Source organism: Mixophyes fleayi, chromosome 8 (genome assembly GCF_038048845.1).
Source record: "Mixophyes fleayi isolate aMixFle1 chromosome 8, aMixFle1.hap1, whole genome shotgun sequence".
In the NCBI taxonomy this organism is placed as follows: Eukaryota; Metazoa; Chordata; class Amphibia; order Anura; family Limnodynastidae; genus Mixophyes; species Mixophyes fleayi.
In genome coordinates, this window is record NC_134409.1 from 7,029,486 (window position 1) to 7,048,257 (window position 18,772).

At 42.0% G+C, this 18,772-nt stretch overlaps 1 protein-coding gene across 1 annotated transcript; it reads right to left on the reverse strand.

Moving 5' to 3' along the window:
• Positions 1–1,656: 1,656 nt before the first annotated feature.
• Positions 1,657–4,191, reverse strand: JUN (Jun proto-oncogene, AP-1 transcription factor subunit). Its single transcript, XM_075181735.1, has 2 exons — positions 3,684–4,191; positions 1,657–3,253 (listed from the first exon to the last, which is right to left on the reverse strand). Exon 2 carries the CDS (start codon positions 3,182–3,184, stop codon positions 2,240–2,242), a length of 945 nt encoding a protein of 314 aa, XP_075037836.1. The 5' UTR covers positions 3,185–3,253; positions 3,684–4,191; the 3' UTR covers positions 1,657–2,239.
• Positions 4,192–18,772: the final 14,581 nt, after the last annotated feature.

The window sequence follows — 18,772 nt, forward strand, 5'->3', positions numbered from 1 at the left end:
AGCCATATTGGAGACTGCATCTATTCGCTATGAATTAGTGACATCGCTGTGACACTTTGTGAGGTACACAATGGAGGCAGACATTTTGTGGGCGGGACTAGGTGCTATAAGCAGCCTTTGTGCCCTAGGTCCCTTACCCACATGATCTTACTATCATTTGTTAACAGCAGAATAGTATATAGATGGGTATTGGAATGTTATAATGGTTCCAACCTCATACACACTACTATTCCCACTTGCGGTCTGAAGCGTTTGAGCTGCGGAGCAGTTTTTTTGCTTCTGGGTCCCCAGTGAATCAATAGATGCATCCTATACACATTGGGCCAGCTCAGTGACAGATACATTGTAACACAAGACCATACAGATCTGTTAAACCTTCACTAGGACGATACATCTTTGTGCATTGACCAGAATAATCAATTAGGAAACTAGAAATATATGTGATTGACTTTCACTTTCTTTTCCTAGAAACGTTCAGTGATACCTATGCACATGGGTGATTTGGAAGAAGAAACCTTAGTTCTGGTATTTATTAATATAAGCGCTTATTGCTTAGTCTGTAAAAAAGAAATGCTCCCACAGATTCGAACTGAACAAGCCCCCTCGGTGACAAGTATTCATACTTAATGCATAAAGGCTTTATATTCTTTAGCAAATTATGACTTTCGGACAGTACTGTCACGCACACAAGATATGTCTCTATAGAAGCCATTTTTCAGTGTTATGACCCTGTTTTGGAGCCCTGGTTACTGTGATATACAAAAAAAACTTGTTTTCAAATCTGCTGTAATTGTACAAGGATTATACGAAGATAAGAAATCTCAGAGATTATCGAAGGCAGACAAGAGATCGAGGTTTACTCTGTAAAGACTCACGCCCTCATTTTTCACAGTGAATTTGAGTTTTGTGCAGACTGACCCAAGTTTGTGCTGTTATCTCTGATGATTTAAAGGAGATACAGATATTTATCTATACAGCAAGGGAGGTAAATACACAGCATTGAGAGACCATGTATTGTTGCACAGAGCCTGTAATGTATGTATACAGAGTTAATTTGCTATATATGAGGCAATAAACAAAGTGCAAATGCAAAGGAATGAATATGCAACATATACTATGTAACGTCTAGGAAGAGAGGCTTAATAACTGCACTGTGGGAATATAGATGTTTAGTCTGCTGAGCTGATATTTCACAATGGACTCGAATAAGCAGCCCCAAGGATTGTCAGGTGCCAAAATAAATCAATTCTGGTTAGTTGGGCAACTTTCTAACTTCCAAGCTTCAGCAGCAGCAGTTTCAAAGAGTTAGTTTTGTCCACCCCCAAGTTACAAAATATATTGTCCTGCGAACCAACTTTCAAATAACAAGTAAAAGCTTGTATTAGCATTGTTTCAAAACTTAGCAAGTACTCCCTGCATTATTAACGCAAAACACATCTGGGAATGTTCCCTCCCCCTGCATGCGGTATATAAATTTACTGTATAAAAGCCATAGACATGAACTACTTTATCATGCATGTTTATTGCAATGTAAAAAAAAATAATATCAATATAAATTAAAAAAAAAAAAAAACAACTAAAATTTTCCAAATCTTTAAAATTTTCTTAAATATATTTGAACAATGTGGAATCATTTTCTGAAACCAAAACAAAAAAAACATAGAAAAATTATATACTTTATTACAAAGGTTAAACTCATAAGAGTTCAAAAAAAATTCTCTTATTTACAGACAATAAAGGGTTTATAAACCCAACATAAATAGAACGTACAAAAAGCCTGAAGCTGTATTAACCGACTCACAAGTCAGCTTTTAGAATATATATATATAAAAAAACAGATATGTACATATACAGTTAAGTAGAAGACAAGCAGAAATTGTCATTTAATCGGACGCCTCCCTCCCACAGCCCCCTCCTCTCTGTGTGAGTTAGAGAAGCTGTACAGTCTTTATAGCAGTTTCACCGTAATACTGAATGATCATTGAAAGTTAGAGTCCATGCAGTCCTGGATCAATGTTACGCACACAGATCTGGCGTGTCAGAGCTGTATATATTGATACCGCTCATCGCCCTACCACCACTTGCTCCGACGGAAGGATTGGCAGACTCCTCGCGCACGCGTGTTCAACAGTCCGATCACGAATGCCTATTTTTTTTTTTTTCCAACCAGGAGTTTCAACCTGAAATTGTTTCACATGTGCTCCGTACACTCTTCCCTGCTCTTCCCACGCCCGTCCTTTCAGAACGTTTGCAGCTGCTGTGTTAGCATTAGCTGACAGCCGCTGTTAACGTGGTTCATCACTTTCTGTTTCAGTTGGGCTACCTGCTCCCGGAGCATGTTGGCGGTGGAAGCCAATTCAGAGTTCTGAGATTTTAGGTTTTTAACTTTGTCTTCCAACCTTGCAATCCGTTCCAGCTTCCTCTTCCTGCACTTGGAAGCGGCGATCCTGTTCCTCATACGCTTCCTCTCTGCTTTTATCCTCTCCTGGGACTCCATGTCAATGGGAGAGAGCGGAGGGGACTCCCCAGGCATTTCTGGGACAGTCTGGGGCTCTTCTTTCAGAGCTTGCAGCCTGGGGTGCTGTACAGGGATTGGAGGGCTGGCATTAATTTGCGATGCAAAACCCATCGCGTTGCTGTTGAAGGCAGGAGTGCTGGTGATATTAGTTGGGTTAAAGTTGTTCAGATTGGCATAAACAGGAGGCTCGTTCTGCAAAGTGTTGCTGAATCCAGTGTTACCAGCTATAGATGAAACAGGTGTCAGTCCGGTGCTGGCAGGGGGTTGAGGGGCAGAGGGGACATTGGGCAAGATGTTCTGGTTATGCAGTTCTGCCAGCGCCCTCACAAACCCCTCTGCAAAGCCTTCCTGCTCGTCCGTAACGTTTTTGGGGCACAGGAACTGAGTCGGGGTAGGGGTGGTGGTGATCATCCCATTGCTGGACTGGATAATAAGCCTCTCCAGCTCGGGGGAGGCGAGTTTGAGCAGTCCAACGTCCGGAGACGTGAGGAGGTCAGCGGCTTTGTTTCTCAGGTGAGGTTTGATGGCGCTGGAAGGGTCAGACAGGTTCAGAGTCATGCTCTGCTTCAGCACCTTGGGGTTGTATCCATAGCCGGCAGCCTCAGGCTGGGCGAAAGCGGCGCTCAGTGCATCGTCGTAGAAAGTAGTCTCCATCCTCGCAGTCATACAAACAGTAACCCAGACAGCGGGAGAAAGGGAGTCGTCCGGCAGTAACTGGGGTCTACAAAACGTGTCCTGCAAAATGCAAAGTAAACAAGTTAGTGGATGATCCTGCAGCATCTGCAGCTCCCCCCAGTCCCTGTCTGCAGCTACCCCCAGTCCCTGTCTGCTGTAACCCCCAGTCCCTGTCTGCTGTAACCCCCAGTCCCTGTCTGCTGTAACCCCCAGTCCCTGTCTGCTGCCACTTCATTATAGTGATCCCAATATTCATCCTTCCAGGTACTGACCCCCATCCCTCCCTCCAACAGGCTCAGTACTACTTCTTACTACTCCCAGTATCAGTGCAATAACTGTGCATGTACCAGGATCTCACACTCCCAGCTGGAGAGTTGGGGAAACTTCTCCCAGAGCTCAGATAGAACCTGGGAACTGGGAGAATAAAAGTTTCTAACTGTGGCTGTAACTTTATAAAGTTCCCTCCCTGAGGCTCCAGCCCGGTACTCACCCGCTGTCAGGCCGTGCAGGGTGCGGGCAGGGTGCACGGGGCAGGGTGCACGGTGCAGGCAGGCTCCCGGGCTGTCACTCAGGCAGCTCCGCTCTCTCGCACTGTGAGCTCGGGGCAGCGTGCAGCTAACTCTTATCTGCGAGCGGTCACCCACTAAAAATAGACATGATGTCACCCCCGCGGCCTGCCATTGGCCGGGCCGCCGGGGTGGGCGGGGCCCGGCTCGCAAATGAGCCCTGGTCGCCATGGCGACCGCCCTAGAAGATTCTAACCGTCGCGGAGGCTCACGGGATGAGGTAATGCTGGTCACCCGGCCGCGGGGCATTGTGGGCTGACGTCGTGCTGCCGCTGGAGGTGTCGCTCTCCGGGACGCGGGGTTTGATGGGTCTTCCCGGCACCCTGCACCGGGGACCGGCCGTGGACGGGTGCTCGGGGGGCGCTCTGCAGAGACCGGGGCTGGGGAATGTCAGCGCCACAGACATCTAGAGCGGGATTATCCGGGGAATAGATCTGTGCGCGAGCTCGACAGCTCAGCCTGCTCAGTGATTGGCTGCTGTCTGCGTTGTGATTGACAGCTCAGTTTTCTCTATCAATGACAGCTCATCTTACCCTGACAGCTCAGCCTCACAAGCAGTTCTGCAGGGGGCAACCTGCATATGAAGCATTCTGGGAGTTGTAGTTCTGCAATAGCTGCAGTGCCATAGATTGCCTGTTATTGAGTATTCAGTTACTCTTGCAGTGTGTGAGGGTCTCTGTTGTTCCTCTCACCTGTCCTCATAGTAGGTGCAGAGTTTGTAGGCAGAAGCAGAGTAGATGGATAGTGACTTGGTTGTTGAGGGGCATTAGAGGGGTAAGACATAAGGGCACAGGGTACCTCCACTTTGTTACACTTGCATCTATCTTGCTCCTGATACTGTCAGATATATATTTACATTAAAACCAGCATATGTAGTCTTGAATATATTTCGGATGTGGGGGGATGACAGTGATGTGTAGTTTGTAAACAGATCGTGTGGGAGGACAGTGAGGTGGATGGGTTATAAAGTGTTATTGATGGGGAAGTGGTGTTGGGGTACTATAAAAATTGTATAGTATTTATATAGGGGATTGTGAGTGGGCTTAGTATGGAAATAAGTTGTGGATTGGTAAGAAAACATTAGAGGAGGGGACAATGGAAATAGGGCATAAAGTACCTGAAAAACAAGTTGTTTGGGTAGAGGACAACGGAGATGGCGAGTTAATCAGTTTGAAATCTTCGGCAGAGAAGGTTGGGCACGGAGTAGTAAAAAAGCATTGTGGGGGTGCAGTGTGTATTGGGTGTGTAGTAGTAAAACATTGTGGGGGTGCAGTGTATATGGGGTGTGGAGTAGTAAAACATTGTGAGGGGTGCAGTATATACGGGATGTGGAGTAGTAGTAAAACATTGTGGGGGGTGCAGTGTATACGAGGTGTGGAGTAGTAGTAAAGCATTGTGGGGGGTGCAGTGTATACGGGGTGTGGAGTAGTAGTAAAACATTGTGGGGGGGCAGTATATACTGGATGTGGAGTAGTAGTAAAACATTGTGGGAGGTGCAGTGTATATGGGGTGTGGAGTAGTAAAACATTGTGGGGGTGCAGTATATAGGGTGTGGAGTAGTAATAAAGCATTGTGGGGGGTGCAGTGTATATGGCGTGTGTAGTAGTAGTAAAACATTGTGGGGGTGCAGTATATTTGGGGTCATTAGTAGTAATAAAGTATTGTGGGGGCTGCAGTGTATATGGGGTGTGTAGTAGTAGTAAAACATTGTGGGGGGGGGCAGTATATACTGGATGTGGAGTAGTAGTAAACATTGTGGGGGGTGCAGTGTATACAAGGTGTGGAGTAGTAGTAAAGCATTGTGTGGGGTGCAGTGTATATGGGGTGTGTAGTAGTAAAACATTGTGGGGGGGGAGGCAGTATATACGGGATGTGGAGTAGTAGTAAAACATTGTGCGGGGTGCAGTGTATACGAGGTGTGGAGTAGTAGTAAAGCATTGTGTGGGGTGCAGTGTATATGGGGTGTGGAGTAGTAGTAAAACATTGTGGGGGGGCAGTATATACGGGATGGGGAGTAGTAGTAAAACATTGTGGGGGGTGCAGTGTATACGAGGTGTGGAGTAGTAGTAAAGCATTGTGTGGGGTGCAGTGTATACGGGGTGTTTAGTAGTAGTAAAACATTGTGGGGGGCAGTATATACAGGGTGTGTAGTAGTAGTAAAACATTGTGGGAGGTGCAGTGTATATGGGGTGTGGAGTAGTAAAACATTGTGGGGGTGCAGTATATATGGGGTGTGGAGTAGTAATAAAGCATTGTGGGGGGTGCAGTGTATATGGCGTGTGTAGTAGTAGTAAAACATTGTGGGGGGCAGTATATACAGGGTGTGTAGTAGTAGTAAAACATTGTGGGAGGTGCAGTGTATATGGGGTGTGGAGTAGTAAAACATTGTGGGGGTGCAGTATATAGGGTGTGGAGTAGTAATAAAGCATTGTGGGGGGTGCAGTGTATATGGCGTGTGTAGTAGTAGTAAAACATTGTGGGGGTGCAGTATATTTGGGGTCATTAGTAGTAATAAAGTATTGTGGGGGCTGCAGTGTATATGGGGTGTGTAGTAGTAAAACATTGTGGGGGGGGGAGGCAGTATATACGGGATGTGGAGTAGTAGTAAAACATTGTGCGGGGTGCAGTGTATACGAGGTGTGGAGTAGTAGTAAAGCATTGTGTGGGGTGCAGTGTATATGGGGTGTGGAGTAGTAGTAAAACATTGTGGGGGGGCAGTATATACGGGATGGGGAGTAGTAGTAAAACATTGTGGGGGGTGCAGTGTATACGAGGTGTGGAGTAGTAGTAAAGCATTGTGTGGGGTGCAGTGTATACGGGGTGTTTAGTAGTAGTAAAACATTGTGGGGGGCAGTATATACAGGGTGTGTAGTAGTAGTAAAACATTGTGGGAGGTGCAGTGTATATGGGGTGTGGAGTAGTAAAACATTGTGGGGGTGCAGTATATATGGGGTGTGGAGTAGTAATAAAGCATTGTGGGGGGTGCAGTGTATATGGCGTGTGTAGTAGTAGTAAAACATTGTGGGGGGCAGTATATACAGGGTGTGTAGTAGTAGTAAAACATTGTGGGAGGTGCAGTGTATATGGGGTGTGGAGTAGTAAAACATTGTGGGGGTGCAGTATATAGGGTGTGGAGTAGTAATAAAGCATTGTGGGGGGTGCAGTGTATATGGCGTGTGTAGTAGTAGTAAAACATTGTGGGGGTGCAGTATATTTGGGGTCATTAGTAGTAATAAAGTATTGTGGGGGCTGCAGTGTATATGGGGTGTGTAGTAGTAGTAGTAAAACATTGTGGGGGCTGCAGTGTATATGGGGTGTGTAGTAGTAGTAGTAGTAGTAGTAAAACATTGTGGCGGCTGCAGTGTATATGGGGTGTGTAGTAGTAGTAAAACATTGTGTGGGGTGCAGTGTATATGGGGTGTGTAGTAGTAGTAGTAAAACATTGTGGGGGCTGCAGTGTATATGGGGTGAGTAGTAGTAGTAAAACATTGTGGGGGTGCAGTGTATATGGGGTGTTGAGTAGTAGTAATACATTGTGTGGGGTGCAGTGTATATGGGGTGTTGAGTAGTAGTAATACATTGTGTGGGGTGCAGTGTATATGGGGTGTTGAGTAGTAGTAATACATTGTGTGGGGTGCAGTGTATATGGGGTGTGTAGTAGTAGTAGTAGTAGTAATACATTGTGGAGGGTGCAGTGTATACGGGGTGTGGAGTAGTAGTAAAACATTGTTTGGGGTGCAGTGTATATGTGGTGTGGAGTAGTAGTAATACATTGTGTGGGGTGCAGTGTGTATGGGGTGTGTAGTAGTAAAACATTGTGTGGGGTGCAGTGTATATCGGGTGTGTAGTAGTAGTAGTAATAATACATTGTGTGGGGTGCAGTGTATATGGGGCGTGTAGTAGTAGTAGTAATACATTGTGGAGGGTGTGGAGTAGTAGTAATACATTGTGTGGGGTGCAGTGTGTATGGGGTGTGTAGTAGTAAAACATTGTGTGGGGTGCAGTGTATATCGGGTGTGTAGTAGTAGTAGTAGTAATACATTGTGGAGGGTGCAGTGTATACGGGGTGTGTAGTAGTAGTAGTAGTAATACATTGTGTGGGGTGCAGTGTATATGGGGTGTGTAGTAGTAGTAGTAATACATTGTGTGGGGTGCAGTGTATATGGGGTGTGTAGTAGTAGAAATACATTGTGGAGGGTGCAGTGTATACGGGGTGTGGAGTAGTAGTAAAACATTGGGGTGCATTGTATATGGGGTGTGGAGTAGTAGAAATAGAGCATTGTGGGGGGTGCAGTGTATATGGGGTGGGGAGTAGTAATAGAGCATTGTGGGGGGTGCAGTGTATATGTGGTGTGGAGTCGTAGTAAAACATTGTGTGGGGTGCAGTGTATATGGGGTGTGGAGTAGTAGTAAAACATTATGGGGGGGCAGAATATATATGGGGTGTCTAGTAGTTGTAAAACATTGTGGGGGTGCAGTGTATACGGGGTGTGGAGTAGTAGTAAAATATTGTGTGGGGGTGCAGTGTATATGGGGTGTGGAGTAGTCGTAAAGCATTGTGGGAGGGTGCAGTGTATATGGGGTGTGGAGTAGTAGTAAAACATTGTGGGGGGTGCAGTGTATATGGGGTGTGGAGTAGTAGTAAAACATTATGGGGGGGCAGAATATATATGGGGTGTCTAGTAGTTGTAAAACATTGTGGGGGTGCAGTGTATACGGGGTGTGGAGTAGTAGTAAAATATTGTGGGGGGTGCAGTGTATACGGGGTGTGGAGTAGTAGTAAAATATTGTGGGGGGTGCAGTGTATATGGGGTGTGGAGTAGTCGTAAAGCATTGTGGGAGGGTGCAGTGTATACGGGTGTGGAGTTTGGAATCCTTGTGGAAGGTGACAGTGATGAGATGTGTTATGATAAAGTACACGTTGAGAAAAGTATTTTGAAGATGGGATCACTGGGGGGACTATCGCAGGGTCTAAATAACATGTGAACATTTAGAGGATCGGATATCAGTACTATAGACTGAAGCTGACAGTTACGGTTTAGAGACAACATTATAGGTCACTATTTTAATGCCTAGTGAGACACTAAGGTGCACATTAGTGGACATTGTTTGTGTAAATCTGGATTTGGAACTGATTGATGTCAGACAGTTCCCAGCAGAGGATCAGGAGGAGGAAGTGAGCTGTTTACAGACCAGTTTGTATGGGGTTAAGGCAGTAATCAGACAGAGGAAACCCCATCCAGACGTGAGCCAGGGCTTTCTCTGTACTGTACAAACAGAGGAACCACAGAGACACTCACAACACAACACCAGAAATGTATATTCTGTTTCATTTGTTAAAACTTCAGAAAATATTTTGAAGGTACCAAAGATAGAAAAGTTTTACAACTCACAGAGAAGTGATAGTGATGATGATTATTATTATCATATTTTATTTATAAGGTCTCCACAAGGATGCAATAGACAGTGCTGTACTTCAGGCAACCTACAGCTCTCCAGCTATTGAGGAACTACAAGTACAAGCATAGACCTGACATTCCCTCTCCTGAACCTGAACAGAAGATTACAGTATAATTAACAGGACTTTTTAGGTGTTTTTCTGACAATCGCGCTATCCGGTGCTTTCTACCTACTGAGTACAGAACAGTCACTATATTTGTTCTACATAAAATAAAACTATAATGGGATGTAAACTTGTATTAAACACATTTAAAGGACAGAGTATGACTTTAGTAAATTATAGGCATGTCTGCTTAATATATAACCATATTAATAAAGAGTAGAGCTTATCCTGTTATTGTAGTCTGTCATTTTATTGAATTATTACTAAGCTGTTATTGTGTATTATCCCCCAGATATAAACCAGCAGTAGATTAATATGGCTTATTATCAGAATCCGGCCGGTATGAACACATCTAGCATATCTGCAGAGAAGGGGTTAAGGAATGGGTGGGATCTTTGCAGAGGGGGTTTGTGTTCCAGGGGTGTGGTCTGGCTCTGGCAGTGATTGACAGATATTGTGCCCAGTCCTGTGAGACAGGGAGATAATGACCATATACTGTGTGTGGGCAGAATCGGCTCCTCCTCTCTCGGGGCCCCAGCCAGGCCCTGCCAGCTCGCTCTTAGGTCATGTTACCAGCAGGGCATTAACCCATTACTGGTCAGAGGGAGGCAGTGTGAACGAATTGTGTGATCTTTGTAGACCACATGTTTTTTTTAAATAGTTAAATTATCCAATACCTACATTATAAATAGCAATAGCCGACTATGTTAAAAAAATAATCAGAAACACATTAAGCTGAAAAAATGTGTGTTTAATACCCTGTGATTCAACAAAACTAATTGTATAAAAATAGCATTGTTTTTTTGCCACAACGACAATGATATAAAACATACGAGCCAAAAGGATCATTGCATTCTTAAATCATACATTATTTATCAATGCAAATTACACATAAAGTATTTTTTTGACAGTGAGACATACACAGGTATTTCCTCCTATACAGGTGTTTGTCTTTTCCAAAAAATCCAGGACTTCTGATATTAAATGGCTTATTAAAATCACAGCGTGTTTAGGTAACTGAAGGCAAGAAATATTCTAAGGACTTTATAAGGTCCCCACCCATTCGTGACGTGATCTTTTGTCACATTGTGATGAAGAACACACCTAACATAACTCTGTTGCTCCACATTCTTCTGGTATCCACTGTAAATAAATGTATATTATTTTCTTTGACGCCTCACTTGTTGGAGAAATGGGTTTATTGGTTATAACAGGTTTATGTGTACTGAAATCCTGTAGTTACAGAGGGCACATCACCCTATATATGATCTCATACTATTCAGGGAAGCGGAAACAAGCAGCATTTATCAATGTCAGACCAGACCGTTCCATAAACAACCTTTATAACACATCAGACCTTAGAAGTTATCATGTAAATATCCTGGACTTTGAGTTTTGTGTGGAAATCATTTATGATGGCTCATTATACATTTGCAAATGAAAAAAAATGCTGTTGTCTATACAGGTTCTGTTACTTGTAGGAATCTGAGATTTCTATTTGTGACCCACAAAGGACAATAAAAGCCTGTAGGTATGAGGAGTAATGCAATTGGTGCAGGTGTTTGTACAACTGATAAAACTCCAAAGACATACTGGTAGGTTAATTGGCTTCTGACAAAATTAACACTAGAGTATGTGTGTCCGTGTGATAGGAAGTATAGAATGTAAGCTCCACTGGGACAGGAACCTATGTCATACTACTTTTTACTCCTGGAGGAGAGGTACAGTGTGGGGGTGGGGGGATCGCACCAATTTGGCACCGCGATGCAATGACGCAAATGGATCATTTTGCCATAGGGGATGGGCCAAAATGATGCAAATCGCATCATGGAGTCTCCCATCAGTGGGCAGGATGCCTGAGAATGGCCTGCTCTCCCGGGAATCCAGGAGACCTATTCGGAATTTGGGAGTCTCCCGGATATTCCAGGAGACTGGGCAAGTATAACCTATGTTAATGGTATATTCTCTGCAAAGTAATGCAGAATAAGCAGGCTCTATATAAATACCTTAATAATAAAAACAGTTTACTGTATATCTTTCTGATTTTTAAGCCATAAAACATTGTTCTGTTATACCTGACATTGAGATCATCCCTATGGTGTGAGCTGTTACAAGTACAGACCGCTCCACTTTATGTATCGCTCTATATGTCAATGTCAATATTGTACCTTGTTATTGCCAATTGTACAGAACTGTGGAAACTTTCTGCTTTAAAACTTATTTTACTCAGACTATCGTTTAAATGATTTGACATTGTTTCCTCCGGAGATAAACTTGACAGTGTGAGCAGGAGATACATTAGGTGAAATGTTACAAATGTAGCAATCTGGTAACAGTTACAATGTAGCTGCTGTGAGTTGCCCTCTGCTTTGGAAGGTGATGAGTTAATTCTGGCTTATCTAGGTTATTGCTGTGATAAAAGTTGCAGTTTAGCCTTGAACCTCAAGTGGTCGTTAGCTTAATACTCTGATGTGATGTGAAATGTCACCAAGCCACAACTCCCTCCCCCCCACGCCTGGCATTTGGGATCACCCACAGCTCTGTTACTGAAAGAATGGACGGCCAAGAGCCCAAGACTGCAGGAGGAAGGGGGGAAGGACCTAAGTTCAGCGGAAGGCGGGGGTGTTGTGGAGGAGGAGAAACACATGATTCAATTGTGGACACAACTATCTGCAAGTCACTGGCAATCCTAGCTTATCTGCAGGGCCTGACTCTGCATTTATTCACAAAACTCCAATCACTTTTCTTTTTATAATAATTGAGTTTGTATGTTCTCCCCGTGTTTGCGTGGGTTTCTTCCAGGTGCTCCAGTTTCCTCCCACACTCCAAAAACATACTGGTAGGTTAATTGGCTGCTATCAAAATTGACCATAGTCTGTCTCTGTCTGTCTGTCTGTCTGTGTATATTAGGGAATTTAGACTGTAAGCTCCAATGGGACAGGGACTGATGTGAATCAGTTCTCTGTACAGCGCTGCGGAATCAGTGGCGCTATATAAATAAATGGAGATGATAATGATTGTCTGTTCTGTAAAAGATCTACTAGAAACATTCCCAAGATATGTTTAAGAAAGGGTTAGACAGTGTTTTTTGCGGAAAAGTGTATCCAGGGATACGACCGTTAATTAAAATGAAGCATAGTAGTGGATATAGGGTAAAAATAGGACTGCAATATTGGGTCTGGTGGGATTTTCTCCATTATGGCGTTTGCTTACTCTGGATCCAATTCAAATATAAGTGCAGGATCGCAGGAGATCCAAAATAGGTTGAACTTGATGGACTGGTGTCTTTTTCTTCAACCTCATCAACTATGTTACTATATAGGGCAGAATTTAGATATTTGGGGTAACATTGTGATCATACAGAAGAAGTTTTCCAATGTAATTGCTTAAAAATAACCATACCTAAAATCATAGAAAAATATGTTTATTAGTATTTTAGCCTAATTTAGCTTCTATAGCCCTAAAAAAGGCTATTTATTAAATTAAAGGTTCCAAAAACCCCCCAATAATAACTTATCAAAAATATATTATAGTCATTCTGATACACTACCAAATTAAAAAAAAAGTTATTGTCATTTAGTAAGTACATAGCAACAATGCTAACATGTATCTGGTCACAAAGTACCGCAGTCATTAAGGGGTTAACAGTACTGGACGCTGTTTACCCTACCACAGCAAAAATTAAATGTCAGCCTTTGACTGCAAAGGAGCAGCGCCCCTAGTGGTCAAGTTATACATGCAAACTATGTCTACACTTGGGGCCTGATTCACTAAGGAACTTAGGCAAGAATTTGAAAAAAGTTTCATACTTAAGTTTTATGGACAAAACCATGTTTTAATGCAAGCGGTGTAAATTAGTTTATTATTTTGCACGTAAGTTAAATACTGGCTGTTTTTCATGTAGCACAAAAATACTTGATAGCTTATTTGTACACTGAAATTTAAAGTTTATATTGGTATGCTACATGAAAAAACAACTAGTATTTAACTTATGTGCATAAGAATAAACTAGTTTGCACCCCTTGCGTTGCAACATGGTTTTGTCCAGAAAGCTTAAGTAAGAAAACTTACTTAAATTCCTGCCTAAGTTCCTTAATGAATCAGGCCCTTGGCCTTTACACAGCAGTCACATCAGAGCTATTGTGTGTGCAGAACATCTTACACTAAAACAGTCTCAGTTCTTACTGTTTTATTTTTGGAGCTGCAGCTGATTTTTACTGTTGTGTTTTTCCATCGCTCTCACTTTTTCTTCGTCTCTCTTTTGGACCTATTTAATAGTTTGAGAATAGACCTAACTCTGCCAAACAAATGTGGTTTCACTTGGGATAGGGATTTTCCTATATTTCACACCCTCCCTGCCAATCATAGCTGTCTCTGGGTCTATGTGGAGAGAGATTCCCCATGCAAAGCATGTTCTCCCCTTGTTTACATGGATTTCCTCTGGGTGCTCCTGATTAAACCCACATTCCAAATGGATACTGGTAGGGTAATTGGCTTCTAGCAAAAATTGTCCCAAGTATGTGTTAGGGAATTTAGACTGTAAACTCCAGTGGGGCAGGGACTGATGTGCAAATATTCTCCGTATTATGCTTTGTAATATTATGGTGCTGTATAAATAAACAATATTATTAATAAAAACCTGGGGAAGCCAATTTAATAAGGACGGGGCGTTACATGTACAGCCGCTGTCCTCCTATCGCCAACTCAGCACAAACGAAGTAGCTTGATGAGGTTCTAATGATAATTTGCAGCCGTATAATTTTTATCACTGCAAAATAAAACTAGTTTTGTTGATGATTAACAATAATAATAATAATAATAATAATTTGGAGCGTTTGCTTGTTTTCTTTATCTTTTTTTTCTCACTCACAAAAATAGTAACCTAGAATTATCAGTTATTAACTAATAAGCAAAAAGAGACAACCAGCGCAAAATAAACACCAGGAAAGTAAAAATAAAAACATAAAACATGTTGAAAAGACAAATCGGCATATATAAAAAACAAAACGATTTATTAGTTAGTGGAGCCAGAGGCATATGGCTCTGCACATAAATTACAAGTGAATAATATGACATTAGGGAGAAATATCCCATATAAAACATGCAAAAAAAGACCAATGTATCCTATATGATATAAACTAGGGACCTGATTCATTAAGGATCTTAACTTAAGAAACTTCTTATTTAAGTCTCCTGGACAAAACCATGTTACAATGCAAGGGGTGCAAATTAGTATTCTGTTTTGCACATAAGTTAAATACTGACTGTTGTTTCATGTAGCACACAAATACTTGATAGCTTATTTGTACACTGAAATTTAAAGTTGATATTTGTGTGTTACATGAAAAACAGTCAGTATTTAACTTATGTGCAAAACAGAATACTAATTTGCACCCCTTGCATTGTGTTACACCATAAGATATTCCAATGAGAGATGGATATAACCAGTTAATAAATGCCAAATGACGCTAAAGATCCAGACCTTAGGAACCACACCAATAAAAATAAAAGACTTAGGGAATTGATTCCTAATATTGCTGTGTCTTTAAACTAGGAACAATATTGAAGCCTGTATGAGCATAAGAAACCAGCGGAACTGCAATTGGTAACAATGATGTATCAACTCACGGACTCCCCACTAGGTAGAACAGTTTCGATACTTCGAATGTATGGTGGTCACGTGACTTGTGGGTGCGCACCCTGATGATAAAATGTCCAGATATATAGTAAGTCTTGATGATTACTAGACAACAGGTTCCATTCAATACATATGGAAACAGTGAATGGCAAAGGTGGGGTCTTTCGGATCTACAGTGATAATAGATAAAAACTCTTTGACGCGTTTCGTCCGACCACAGTAGACTTTCTCAAAGCAAACTAATAACCACTATTAGATAATACAGCCTCGGTAGTCTGAGCCCAGCCACATAAGTCAGTGGAAACACAGTAACCAGCACACACAGCGATTCCAAAATTAGAATAGTATAGTATAGAGAATGGTATTACTTAGAATCGTTATCGTTATATATATAATTGATAATAGATAATCCTTTATATATTTTATATTTAAAAGCACAAAACAAAAAAAAAATGTTTTTCGTGGTTATGTCCCTTCTAAAGGATAAGTCCATGGACTTTAGATCTTTCACTAAACTAGACCCTAATTCTTCCCTGAAGCCTGGGGAAGAGCACACAAAGAGGTAAACACACTGCTCGCAAGTTTGCCATTTATAGGAAAAGAGGAATTTGATACGTTCTTATTATTGTCGTTGATTTCTAAGGTGCTGGTCTGTGGGGAAAACAGGACAAACACAAACCAGGGACATACATGGTAGACAAAATAAATGGTGACGTGAGAACAAAGGGACGGAAGACCATACCTGCGATAGAGCTTACAATCTATAATACAATGGGAAAAAGTACTTAGAGGAGCTATGTGATCAGTCATAGACATGTTTTGTAGGTGGGGTGGGGGGGTAGAAGCTTGTCTGAGTATAGAAAGAGTATAAATATAAGTTTTGTGTGAACCTTTAAGAATAATAATTAATGTGGCCTAGGGAGGTGAAGGAAATGGTTTGGGAATTTAATAGGTTGTCTCAAGATGTGTTATAGGGCTGCGCGTGTAGCCAAAAAAAGTCCAGTGACCAGTAATGGATCAAGTAATAACTGAGGAAGAGATGTATGTTGGTGCAGTGTTGTTAATGGCTTTGTATGTCAATAGAAGTATTTTATATTGGATTCTGTACTGTACAGGCAACCAATTAGTCTAGCTACTGCTTTCAGAATGCATAGTAGGGGTCAAAGTTTTTGTTAGGGGAAGACCAGAATGAAGTGAATTGCAATAGTCAATGTGGGAGATTCACTAAATGAATTAAAGTTTTGCAGTCTTGTGTGAGACGTGAACCTTCTGGAGAAGTTCTTTAGATGTATGTAACAGGATTTGGATACAGATTGGATGGAAACAAAGGACAGTTCTGAGGCAAGGATGACATCTAGTCAGCGGAGCTTGCAGGGTACGATTTATTGTTGTGTTGTCAATTGTTATAAAGCTGTCAGATAACTAGCTTCTGCTGGCTGATGGAAAGGCTGCATTTGAGGTGGCGAGAGGACATCCAAGATGAAATAACAGAAAAACATCTAGTAACTTGTGCTAACACGGATGGTGAATGTTCTAGTCAGGATAGATCAATTTGGGCATCATCCGTAAGAGGAGATACTGATACCCAAAGGACCTTATTAGTTTTCCAATGGAAATGGAGATGAGGTGGATCCAGAGAAATGAACACTGTATTTATATTGAATATTGAATAATGCTGCAAAGATACAAGTACAGAGGGAGAGACCTCTGAGAGATGGAAATGAGTGTTTAAGAAATGAGAATCTGAACCAAGTTGAAATTGTTGGGGTGGTTCAGGAGGACGATAGATCACAGCAACACCCAGAGAGAAGCTTGAAAATGTGGGAAGTATCTACTTCAAAAGGAAATTCAAGTGAAGGAACAGATGGAGACCATTGTGGGGAAAGTAGGATTCCAACACCCCCTTTCTTGTCTCCTTCCAGGTCTGGAGGTGGGGGGGGGGGGGTGAAATGGAGACCACCCTGTGAAAGGGCTGCAGTTGAGACAGGGTCTGCTTGTGTCAGCCATGTTTTCGTTTCTACCACATGTTTGAGGTTCTTTGAGCGGAAGAGGTCATAGGTGGAGGAGGTCAGCTTGTAACGGACAGAGTGGACGTTACATAGCGCACCTTTGAAAGATCTTGAAAGTTTTGGGTGACAGGTGATGTGTTTGAGGTTTGCTGGGTTCCTATAGTCTACAGAATCAGAATGAAGTTTATGGGAGATGTGATTTGGGGATATATTACTGTCTCCTAGAAATAAAATGATTAAGAGATAGAGAAGATGATTGTTAAAATGTCTTATTTTTGTCTGACAGGGTGAAGATTTTGCTGTTAAGGAATATATGTCTGTTAGAGGGGAGTGGAGTAGTTAGTGTGATGCAGAGGAGGTGAGAGATGTTGCAATTATAACGATAATACCAAATATAACCCCAATACAGTGTATTATTGAAGCAGGACGGCTGTATAACAGGGGTCTACACACCCATCAAATCCATTCCCATCCAGGCTGGAAGCTGGACACTATCTGTACACAGATTGATCAGGCTGTATTGGACTATAGGTCATTTTGAATAAATTTCCATTGTGAGAAGGGTCACCGAGGGGCCACAGCAGTGGCGCACGCAGGGGGGGTTTCTGGGTCTCCAGAACCCCCCCCCTCCGCTAAAATATTGTATTGTATACAGCACCGCCGCGGACGCTTCTTTGACAGCGCCGCGGCTGCTGTATACTACAGTGCAGCTGAAACGGAGCTGCCGCGCATGCGCGGCAGGTCTCTAGGATTTTTTTTTTTTCCCCGGGGGCGGAGGAAACCACCCCCTCACAAATCCTACGTGCGCCTCTGTGACAGAGATTTTCAAGTTAACTGAAGAGTTACATTAAATTTTGCAAGCTATAACTTTTCAACAAATCAACTTGTTGGCATTTATAATGTTATTACGCTGATTGAAATGAACACAGTTGTGTATTGTCATCTATCTAAGGGTGAATTTTATATATATATATATATTTCACAAAAGTCTTGGGATTACAGCAGCATTCCGTGCAGACGTAACATTCACTATTATATATACAGAAGTTATAAACCTGGGGATATTTCTCATAACGGTCTGTAATGGAAATAAAGCAATCAGACTGTACATCTAGCGAGCAGGAGGCATCTCTAAATGTATCTAAATTATTATTGTAAATGGCTTTACATGGCATACATCAAGATTTCTAAATTAAATTCAGTTTTAAAAATTCTGAGCTGTCACTTATGGGAACTGTTCCGTACATGTTACAGTACTTATAGTCTAATGGGGCTGAGACATGACCAGCAATATTAAACATATACACTACTAGCGTAGAGCAGGATTCATTACACAACTTTAAGTCTGACTTACACAGAAAAGACTATCTGTCCTTTTCCACTAGGATGTCTGGAACATTTAAAGCAGACAGTAAGGAACGATGAGCAAAGCAGTGCAGTTCATTACGCAAATACTGAGATTTACAAAATACATTTGATTCATTATTAAAGAAAAGGAAATGACACAACTTGTTAATATAGCCTCTATGCCTTATATACACAGTAAAATGATATGCTTGTAAGTTATACTGGTCATGGGGTACACCATGCTGCCGTTTGTAGACATTGTAGAAGTAGTTATAATGATATTAGTCCAGCTGTTATCATGTACAACAGTGAGTACTGCAGTATTTGGTAATAATTACCATCTGCTCTAAGTTAATTTTTATTGACAAGGGTTCAAGAAATGCTGACGACTTCAACAGTGGTGGGAAAATATGTACATGTATCATGGGTTGCACACTGCTGGTATAATTACATGGC

What these genes read in the sequence shown, in the direction of transcription:
- JUN (XM_075181735.1), bottom strand. Translation starts at nt 3,184, where the DNA reads ATGACTGCGAGGATGGAGACTACTTTCTACGACGATGCACTGAGCGCC.